The 10,881-nt window shown below is 47.2% G+C and overlaps 2 protein-coding genes across 2 annotated transcripts; one reads left to right on the forward strand and one right to left on the reverse strand.

Moving 5' to 3' along the window:
* Window positions 1-3,522: 3,522 nt before the first annotated feature.
* On the reverse strand, window positions 3,523-6,876 carry CRYAB (crystallin alpha B). The gene is made up of 3 exons (XM_019975270.2): window positions 6,607-6,876; window positions 5,355-5,477; window positions 3,523-3,866 (listed from the first exon to the last, which is right to left on the reverse strand). The coding sequence occupies exons 1-3, from the start codon at window positions 6,805-6,807 to the stop codon at window positions 3,663-3,665; spliced, it is 528 nt and encodes a 175-aa protein (XP_019830829.1). The 5' UTR covers window positions 6,808-6,876; the 3' UTR covers window positions 3,523-3,662.
* Window positions 6,877-7,723: 847 nt separating this feature from the next.
* Window positions 7,724-9,173, forward strand: HSPB2 (heat shock protein family B (small) member 2). Its single transcript, XM_070803400.1, has 2 exons — window positions 7,724-8,004; window positions 8,502-9,173. Exons 1-2 carry the CDS (start codon window positions 7,911-7,913, stop codon window positions 8,954-8,956), a joined length of 549 nt encoding a protein of 182 aa, XP_070659501.1. The 5' UTR covers window positions 7,724-7,910; the 3' UTR covers window positions 8,957-9,173.
* Window positions 9,174-10,881: the final 1,708 nt, after the last annotated feature.

Raw genomic sequence — 10,881 nt, forward strand, 5'->3', positions numbered from 1 at the left:
TATCTGTTTGACATATGGTAATGTATATGTTTCAGTGTTACTCTTTGAATTCGTCCCTCCCTCTCCTTCCCCCACTGTGCCCACAAGTCTGTTCTCTATGTCTGCATCCCCGTTGTTGCAGGATTCCTTCTATGTCCAAGGTAGGTAATCCTCTTAAGGGTCCCCAGAGCAGACATTTTGAGTGGACATCACAGAATCTTAAAAAGTTGTGTCTTTTTGTGTGCCCCCTCTTCCACTCTTGTATTAGGGCAAAAAATATGTGTTATTTTTGTAGCTAGCACATAGTATGCACGCAAATAGTTGTTGAATGGTGATTGTAAATCTTCAGATCAAAGATCAAATCCAGGGTAATATTCAATAAAATGTGAAGTTTCAAATAGAAAAAGATTTTTCTAAGAACAAACGTGTATCATTCCCAAACCGTTAGGCAAAACTTCCATTTGGTTTCTAAGTGGAAACCAAACCAAATTTATATATCTTATTGAAATTATATATATCTACTATATACCCATTTCCCAAATTTATTCTTTAACAATGATAGTTTAAAAAAAAAAGGTAAAGTACTTAACACAGTGCACACCTAATAGTAAGTGTTTAATAAATGTTAGCTAACATTAACAAACAAAATAAATGCTAATTAAAATTGCCTCAACAAACTTCTGGCATAATTCAGACATAGAGAATGAAGTAGAATTATGGGTGAGCTAACTATAAAACTAAAGAAAAATCCCTCAAATATGCTGGCCTAGAAAAGTCCTGTACTAATAACAGTGAACAAACAGCTATAGCAAAACATGTGGTCTGGAAAAGAATAACAATAAAAAGGGTAGAGTAACTTGGGGATGGTAATAATAAAAAAGGCAACCCTGTACAAATTTGTCAGAAACATAAATATTACACTCTAATAGACAAAGTATGATTCATTTAAGATCAAATCATTATTTCTGCTTGAGAGATCTGGTAATATACACTAAAATGATTCAAGCTGACACTTGGTTTCCAGAGCATTTTCCCGTTTTTCACACTGTTTAATTCGGCCTCCATCAGTTAAGGTGTTTTTGCATACCAGTAACATAAACCCCCCCCTCAAAATAAACTAGACAAAAATGAGACATAGTACATTCTGAAGTAAGGAAGCTCTAGAGTTCACCAGTTTAGCAATTCAGTGACCCATCAAGGTCTCAGAGCTTTACCATCCTCCTGCTCAGCCAACATCAGTTACCATGGATGCTCCCTCATAGTTTCAAGATGGCTACAGCAGTCTATCACATTCTTATGCTCCAACATGGAGAAGAAGAAAAAATCAATCTCTCTCTCTGTCCCGTCTCTCTCACTCCCCCTTCCCTCCCTCACTCTCTCTTTTTGGAGATTCTTTTTAAAAGGTAAAAAAGTTTTGCTATAAGTATCTCCTGCAAATTCTCCCCTCACCCCCCACCCCCACCCCCACCCCCATCTCATTGGCCATAATTGGGTCATAGCCCTTTCAAGACTAATCTCAACAGAAGGAAGGGAGTTTCCATGGTTGATCTGGGTGGAGCTTGGGTGAACCTTTCATTCTTCTGAAGCACATAGCTAGGAAGAATATAGTGGATACCTAAACCAATCTGGGGTTCTGCTGGCAAGACTGAAGGTGGTAAATAGGCTACTTAGGTACCAACAGTGTCTACTACACAGCCATAAAAATTGGCTGTAAGTGTAGAAAAATCTGACTTCTGGCTAGATCATAGCATTTCAGACCCATCAGGGAGCAGTATTCTTAAGAGGAAACATTTTGAACCTGCATAAATTCGCGATGTATGTTGTCCTAGCTCCACCCTCCTGCATCTTGAAAACTTTTGGCAATTGTTTCATGTATCTTATTTTAGTAGCATGGCCAGTCCCCAAACAGTAGGCTCTGTGAAGAAAAGAATCCTTGTGAGAAATCAGAAATCAACTGCAAGCGGCTACAGAAAAAAATGAGTTGTTTATAGGCATTTATACCAGGGCTATTTTCATTAATTGAATCAGAAGTTTGTCTAGACTCACAGAAGTGAAGCAGAGGTGTTATTGTAAAGTAGTATGTCTTTCTTTCTTTGGGCTTCCATGGTGGCTCACACAGTAAAGAATCTGCCTGCAGTGAGGGAGATCCGGGTTTGATTCCTAGGTGGAAAAGATCTCCTGGAGAAGGGAATGGCAACCCACTCCAGTATTCTTGCCTGCAAACTACAGTCCATGGGGTCGCAAAGAGTCGGCCACGACTGAGCAACTAACACACACACACACACACACACACACACACACACGTCTTTGTTTAACCTAAATAAGAATCATTTATTGATCAGTTATTTACTGTAATTCTTAAAACTTAAGACAAATACCATATGATATTACCTATATGTGGAATCTAAAACATGACACACATGAACATACCTATGAAACAGAAACAGGCTTACAAACATAGAAATCAGACTTGTGGTTGCTGAGGTGGTGGGCAAATGGGGAGGGAAGGATTGGGAGCTTGGGATTAGCAGATGCAAACTATTATATGTAGGATGAATAAACAACAAGGTCCTCCTGTACAGCACAAGGAACTATATTCAATATGCTGTGATGAACCATAGTGGAAAAGAATATGAAAAAAATATCTATACATATGGATAACTGAGTCACTTCGTTGTAGAGCAGAAATAAGCACAACACTGTAAATCAACTGTGCATGCACGTGCTAAGCTGCTGCCATCATCTCTGACTCTTTGTAACCCTAGGGACTGTAGCCTGCCAGGCTCCTCTGTCCATGGGATTCTCCAGGCAAGAATACTGGAGTGGGTTGACATGCCCTCCTCCAGGGGATCTTCCCAATCCAGGAATCGAACCCACATCTCTTATGTCTCCTTCACTGGCAGGCAGGTTCTTTACCACTAGTGCCACCTGGGAAGCCTGTTCATCAACTGGATTTCAGTATTTTTAAAAATTAAAAAAACTTTAACTTTTTAAATGATGGATCAATGAATTGTGTTTTTCCCAGTCTTAGTAAGTGTTCACTAGCTAATTTAAAGACTACACCTGAGAGGCTTGTTTGGTGATAATCACCTGTCCTATTTATTGCCTTTGTAAGTCTGCTGAAGGCAATGCTTATCAGTGGGAAAATATCAAAGTTGAGGATACCATCTCTTCCCTAGTGACATGATTCATTTCAGAGATGCACTAAGGCATTTTCTGCATTGTCATAGAGACATCATTGAGATGTGTTGTTGGAACCCAGGGCCAAAATCAAAGAGGAAGGGAAGGAAAGGAACTGATCTTCTTTGAGCTCTGCCAAGAGCTTTACCTACTTTTTCTCCTTAATTTACTCTTTACAATGAGTGTAGGAATAAGCACCCCATGTTATAAGTGGAAGACTTAAAGACCATAAAGTTTTAAGTGGTTTGCTAAATTTATCCCATTAGTAAGTGTTGGAAACAGTCATTCAGACTCTAATGTCCCTGGAGCCCCCTAAAACATAATGTGATGATTAACACAAAATATTCAAATGCAAGACAGGTATCTGTTGCTGAATGATATTTATTAGCTTAATAATTTGGGCCTGCCCTTAGCATTAATAAGCTTCAGCACTAGTCACAAGGTTTTCATTCACTGGTGGGGAACTTTTCTTGTTTTAAAAAATGCGTTTAGAGAAAGGGCATCTACTTCTTGGGGGCTGCAGTGACAGCCGGCTTCTCTTCACGGGTGATGGGAATGGTGCGCTCAGGGCCGGAGGCCTGTTTCCTTGGTCCATTCACAGTGAGGACCCCATCAGAGGACAGGGATGAAGTAATGGCGAGAGGGTCCACGTCAGCTGGGATCCGGTATTTCCTGTGGAACTCCCGGGAGATAAAACCATGTTCATCCTAAACCAAGAGAAGAAGGAAAGAGGTAGATAAGAACAGGAAATAGCATCACTTGTCTAACACTCAGACATCCTCCTTCCCCTTAGCTGTGGCCAAATGCATGGCAACACGAGAGAAAGCGAAATGGTTGTTCTGTTGGGTCTATGATGGAATTGCCTAAGTGGTCACTCCTACCAATGAGAATCTGAGAGGTCTGAACAGCCAAACTTCTTAGCTCTCCAAGCCCTGAGCTGTGGATATGTTCAGCAGTATTTCCCAACGGTTTTGGATCAGTGTTTGTTGGGCCCACAGGATTTGGAATATCATCTCGATTTAAAACTTGAATCTCTTAAGGAAGCCCAGAAATTGTCCTGATGCTTCAGGAATGTTCCAGACCAATAGGTATAATAATGATAATAACAAAAACAATAATAAAGACTACACCCAGAAGACTGATCTAAATTAAATCAGCAAAACTGAAACAGCCTGAGGACCTCACACTAGACTATTGGATGCACAAGTTACTGTGTTATAACTAATCAGTAAGAAGCAAACTCACTGAAAAACTCTCCCAGAAAGTAACGAGCAGTTATCTCATTCTTTAGAATTCTCCTGAAAAATTCCATCCCTAACCTTTATAACTCATGCATCTCAAACATTTATTTAGATGGGCTGTCAACTGATTTCCACACGGGTCTAGCGTATTAGGAGCTGAGTACAGCTCTGAAATTTAGGCAAACGAAGTAGTTCAGCATTAAGATGGGCTAAAGAGAATTACGCTAAAGCTGAAACTCCAGTACTTTTGGCCACCTCATGCGAAGAGTTGACTCATTGGAAAAGACTTTGATGCGGGGAGGGATTGGGGGCAGGAGGAGAAGGGGACAACAGAGGATGAGATGGCTGAATGGCATCACCAACTTGATGGACATGAATTTGAGTGAACTCTGGGAGTTGGTGATGGACAGGGAGGCCTGGCGTGCTGTGGTTCATGGGGTCGCAAAGAGTCGGACACGACTGAGCGACTGAACTGAACTGACTGAACTGAAAGAGAAGTGACTTCTGGAATACCTAAAAGTCTCAAATTCAAGGGCCTTCCAAGTGCATGCAGTTAATACAATTATGTAAAACAATCAGATGTCTGAAACCACTATTTAAGTCAGTGGTCTTCAGCCTTGACTGTGCATTAGAATTCCCTAGGGAGCTTTTTAAAAATCTTGATTTAAATGATTTGAGATATGCATGAGTATTTTTTTTTTAATTCCTCTGGTAATTTTAACTTTGGCAAAGTTGAGAACCACTGGCTTAAACAGGAAGTTAACATCCCATCTATCCCTGAGGCAATCAAATCAAAATAAGCAACAAAGATCTGGCCAAAACAACAACAGGTTTATCCCTGTTCCTGACCCCAGTGGCTTAGGACTGGAATGTTGCAGGCCTCAGGGGCTGAGGGCAGTATCTGGCATATAGCATGCCCTGGAAAAAGAGCAGAAGAGAAAGTCAGCTACATACCTGGCGCTCTTCATGTTTGCCATGCACCTCAATCACATCTCCCAGCACCTTGACCTTGAGTTCCTCTGGGGAGAAGTGCTTCACATCCAGGTTGACAGAGAATCTGTCCTTCTCCAGACGCATCTGGAAATGGCAAGGTGGGGACGGGGTAAGAGAAAGGGTAGGAATGTAAATGATACTAGTACAATCTCATCACTCTGCAGATTTGCTCTCTGTCCAGGTCGTTCATCCTCCTGTTTTTAGCTAAAAATTGCTTTTTGAATAAACATGCCCTCTGGCTGAGGGGCATCACCGTAGTGGTACCCCAGGCACACCACTTGGTCGTCAGGCCCAAACTTTATTTACAGGGACAGGGAAGGAGACAGGCCACCCCGGGGACAAAGTACAAGGACGGGCCGTGGCGTGCCTTGTGCTGCTTCTCCAAGCCAATGCCTGGCCTTGTCGTTTGTCTGTAAGACAAAGGCCCCTTCTTCTTACTCAGGTCTCTGCCAAGTTTCCCACCCACTCAATCTGGAATGTTCTGCTAGCTCCCATTGTCCTTCCAAAGCCCTTGCCCACTCAGCTCCTGTTTACTCACACTTGAATATTTTTAAACCAGAGTGTTATCTGTGACAGCTTCTGTCACTCTTATCTGTTCACCCCATTCTCCCACCGTCTTAGGACAACTGGGGGGGGGGGTCCCTAAAGTGGACCTACATTCTATTCTCATTAGGCTTGGACCCAGGCCAGCGCCCTGTCACAACCCTTAGAAACCCGGAAAATCATAGGTGAGGGAATAAGAAGGCAGAAAATAGTGGTTGCTGTCTCCAGCTCCCTGCAGCAGGGGTGGAAAGCTCAGGAGGAGGCAAGACTGTCTTCCTGGCTCTGAAACGTGAGATGACAGTATTTGTCAGGAGTGTGAGGTGTTAGAAGGGGTGAGCAAAGGAGTCTGAAGGCAACTCTTTCCCTGTAGATTGTTATGAACCAAATCAGAAAGGGACATCCTACCCAGAAGATAAGGAATAGAGAATGGCCTTCATAGTGCATGGAAAATGTAACAAATAGGATACAGAGGAGCACACTAAATACAAATAGGTGACTGGGGAAGAGAGGAACTAGGGGCCTCATCTGTCTTCACTGCAGGACACACAAGTGCCTAAGACATGTAGGACCCTTAGGCATAGATTTAAGCCAGGAGGAAAAGGACAATGGATGGAGATGCTTCCAGAAGGTTCCAGAATGAACTCTCCTGTCCGGAAAAGGGGAGACTTACCTCTGAGAGGCCAGTGTCAATCCAGCTGGGTGCCCGCAGAAATGAGGGCGGCCGAAGGTAGAAGGGGCTCAGGGAAGTAGAAGCTGGGAAGAGATCAGACTCCAACAGGTGCTCGCCAAAAAACTGGTCAAAGAGGCGGCTGGGAGAGTGGAAAGGGAAGAAGGGGCGGCGGATCCAGGGGTGGTGGATGGCGATATCCATGGTGGTTAGGTGAGTGTGGGGCGTCAGCTGGCTGGTCAGCTCCTTCAGCCGCAGCTGCAGCCAGCCCCTTATATACGCAGTCTTGTGAAGCTTCTGGAATGGTGATGTCAGGAGTTTTATTATCCCAGCTCACCGCCCGTTCATGAGGACTTGTGATTGGGGATTTGGCAGTATGACACATACCCAGTACTCACTGAGCTAAGAAAAGAGAAATACAAACGCGCCTGAGCTGGCCAGTGACCTGTCCTGGTCTTGTTTCACTAGCTTTCTGTCCACACCCAAAGGCACCCACCCCCACCCCCTCCTCTGGAGTTGGGACTGAGTCAGGAATCCCAAGCGGCGGGCAGTGTGCCCCTCCTCCTCCCCTGCCGCCCTGCATGCCAAGGGAATGGGGCCAGCAGCTATCTTGGGCCTGGGCAGGAACTGGAATCTTCCTAGGCTGGGCCCCAGGGACATTAACTCTTTGTGGGTCCCTGGGGGAGAGCAGTGACCACCAGCATGGCCGTGGCGGGTTTCCACGTGGTGCCCTGGGTTGCGCTGGGTTCAGAGAGGACCCTGACATTCGCGGGGAAGGCTCCTCACCCCACCCCCAAATAAAGGGTAGAATGTTGTTTGCATCTTTCACTTTCCGCGGCTGGCAGAACCTCAAACCGAGGGGAGAGCTGTATGAAGTGGGGTGCCGATTGTCTGCCACTGGGGAGGAGAAGAGGAGGTGGAGAAAAACGTGCAAACTGTTGGTGAGGGTCTCAGCGAGGCCTCTCCCGGCCGTGGGCAGCAGCCTCTCCACGCCGGCTCGCTCCCCAGCCCCGACCCCCAGCTGTCCCGGTGCGGGATGGGGGGGCGGGGGCGGGTGGAGGTGCAGGGCGGGAGAGGCTTGTGACAGCTGAAGGGTGTGCAGGGGAGGGGACGGGGGTCCAGGCGGCGCGGGTCACACGCTGGTCGCGGGCGCTCGCCGCCCCTCCCCCGCCGGGCTCCGCACTATTTTGGGTGGTGTAGACCCCGCCCCCACCCCCGCCGCGCCCCGGCTCCGCGGCAGCTGGAGGGGTCCCGCCGCGCCTGTTGGGGCCGCACCTCGGACCGGGGCCGCAGGCGCGTCTGCAGCCATGTCGGGCCGCTCGGTGCCACATGCCCACCCGGCCACCGCCGAGTACGAGTTTGCCAACCCGAGCCGCCTGGGCGAGCAGCGCTTCGGGGAAGGTATGGCACGGACGCCACCCCACCCCCCTTGCCTCCCACCCCCACCTCCGGAGATTCTGGGCTGATCTCCCAATGGTAACTGGCCTCCACCCCACTCCGGGCTTAACTGAACTCCTGGGGCGAGTCATCTCCCACCCCAGACTCCCCCCTCGCCGCCCCCTCCAAGCCGGGCGCGCTCCCCTTCCTATTGGCCTCGGTGCAGATGCTGCCCGCAGGGCTCGGAATCTGCCCCTAAGCGACCCCCACCCCACCCCACCCTACCCCGCCCCCCAGGGCCTTTCCCCCCTCTTCGGCCCACCCAGACCCCGTTTGCCTTGCTCTCCTCTACCCCAGTGTATCCCCTTTCTCCATCCCCTCTCCCCAGCCGCCTCCCTGCAGCCTGCGGGACCCTCCCCTGCTTCTCCTTCCTCGGCTGCCGCCTTCAGCAGGCCTCCTGCTCTCTCACTTCATCCTCCTTCATCCCGCCCTCTCGCTTTCTCTCTCTCTCTGTCCCGCAGGCCTCCTGCCAGAAGAGATCCTGACCCCTACCCTCTACCACGGCTATTATGTCCGGCCCCGGGCCGCGCCAGGTGGGGAGGGCAGCCGGGCAGGGGCCTCCGAGCTTCGGCTCAGCGAGGGCAAGTTCCAGGCGTTTCTGGACGTGAGCCACTTTACCCCAGATGAGGTGACCGTGAGGACTGTGGACAACCTCCTGGAGGTGTCCGCCCGGCACCCGCAGCGCCTGGACCGCCACGGCTTCGTGTCGCGCGAGTTCTGCCGCACCTACGTCCTGCCCGCCGACGTTGACCCCTGGCGGGTCCGCGCCGCGCTCTCCCACGACGGCATCCTCAACCTGGAGGCGCCTCGAGGCGGCCGACATTTGGACACAGAGGTCAACGAGGTCTACATCTCCTTGCTCCCAGCGCCCCCTGATCCAGAGGAAGAGGAGGAGGCCGTCGGTGTTGAGCCCTGAGCGCCACAGACCCAGCGCCCACTGAACCCCTTTCTAGTTCCCGGCCCCTGATAGAAGCAGCTGCCCAGCACCCCGGAGGTAGCCGCATCCTTGGGGGAAGGGAAACGTGCATGGTCACAGTGTATGGTTTGGTCCCTTGGGACGTGTCATAGCATTTTGTTTGTTTGTTTGTTTCGTTTAGTTTTGGGTGGAGCTGAATAAACCCACATCTCAGGGCCTTGTTGTGCTGCTCCCTATTCTGTGGCCTGGAGGAGGGCATGGGCAGGGAAGGAGACAAAAACGTCCTCAGTTAGGTGGACCCAACTTCACAGCACTCTGAACTCACACGTGGATGCTGAGATCACACCCGGAAGCTGACACTGGCTCCACATCAAATTCCTGGCCAGGATTTTCTCACAGTGCAACAAAAGAGAGTGTGATCCTGGGAGGGGAAAGGGGTATGTCATCCAAACAGCCCGGAGGGCACTGTCTGAGCTGGTGATTAGAGACACAAAAACAAGGGTCTCCAGACTGTCTGGCCTGTTTTGGGTAGGGGTTGGGAAAACGGCTTTTGGATGCAGAGATGCCTAAAGCCCTGGTCTGCCCACTGAAATTGGCCTCTGATTCTGAGGGATCGAGAATGCAGAGCCAGCAACATAGACACAGAAGCCTCTGCCATTGTTGCTGAACCACAAAGTTTCCCCACTCTCTGCCTGGGAGAGAAAGCACTTGTTTCTAGTCGTGATACATCCCAAAGAGAGGAATCCCTGCATCCCTCCACCCAGTCCAAGGGTATTGGTTTGGTGATGATGGCCAGGGAAGCTTCCTTTGGCAGTAGAGTCTCAGTACTAGGAGTATGGTGTATTCAAAAAAGCCTGGAGGGTTGACCTCTTAATTTCTTTCTGTAATCAAGAGAGCATGAATGTGTATGATTGGAGGAATGTGCAGAAGACCTCGACCCCAAATACATCTTCTACTAGGTTGTAATGGACATCTGAAATTATCCCATTTAAGTGGTTGGTTGATTCTTAGCTTTTTCATAGACCCTTTTGAGAAAATCTTACAAAAGCAATAGATCCTCTTACCAGAAAAATACACATGCTCTGAAATGTGGTGCACAATTTGAACAGGTTCACACAGCTCTTGAGATCCATTTATATGCCCTCTTAAGGATCTGTGGACTCCCGGGAAAAGAGCCCTCACTTAAATAATTCAATTCTTGGTTAAAAATTGCCATCTGTTAAAAATTAAAGCATGCCTTAGAGAAATAACTATTGATACATTCTTTTGTTCACTCATTCAACAAATATTTATTTAACCCCCAAGTAACATGGCATGGAGGTTATACACTGTAAATATAAATTTAAAACTATGCTCCTTTGCTGTCTACTCTCAAGAATCTTAACATCTAGTTGAGAAGAAAAGTAATTTTAAAAGGATCCTCTTTAGACTTCTATTACAACAGCTTTGCTTTGATCTGTTTTATAATTTTACTTGAGCTTCATTTAAAAGAAAAGTTTCCTTAGCTAGAAAAAAATTGCAACCTCTGATTTTGTCCAAATCCCCAATCCATTCAAACACTTTGAAGATTCTTAGTCAACTTCTGGGACATTTTCAGTGACAGAGAGCCTAGAACTTCACAAAGTAGCTCACTTCATTTTCTTTTTGGACACATCTGTTATAAATTCTTCCTTCTATTGAACCAAAATCTGCATTTCAGTAACTTTTTCCCACTGGTTTTCTTTCCCAGTAAAACATGCCTAATTCTTTTAACCATATTTTATAGGACTTTCCATACCACTTACAACTCAGACAACTTTCTCTTGAATACACTGCCTCTTGAAGTGTAACTTGAAATTCAACATGTAAACCTAAAACTGTTATTCCAATCAGGCACTGACTGGTACATATTTCAGTGGAATAATCAATACCCTTGTTTATCACTC

Source organism: Bos indicus, chromosome 15 (assembly GCF_029378745.1).
Source record: "Bos indicus isolate NIAB-ARS_2022 breed Sahiwal x Tharparkar chromosome 15, NIAB-ARS_B.indTharparkar_mat_pri_1.0, whole genome shotgun sequence".
Lineage (NCBI taxonomy): Eukaryota > Metazoa > Chordata > Mammalia > Artiodactyla > Bovidae > Bos > Bos indicus.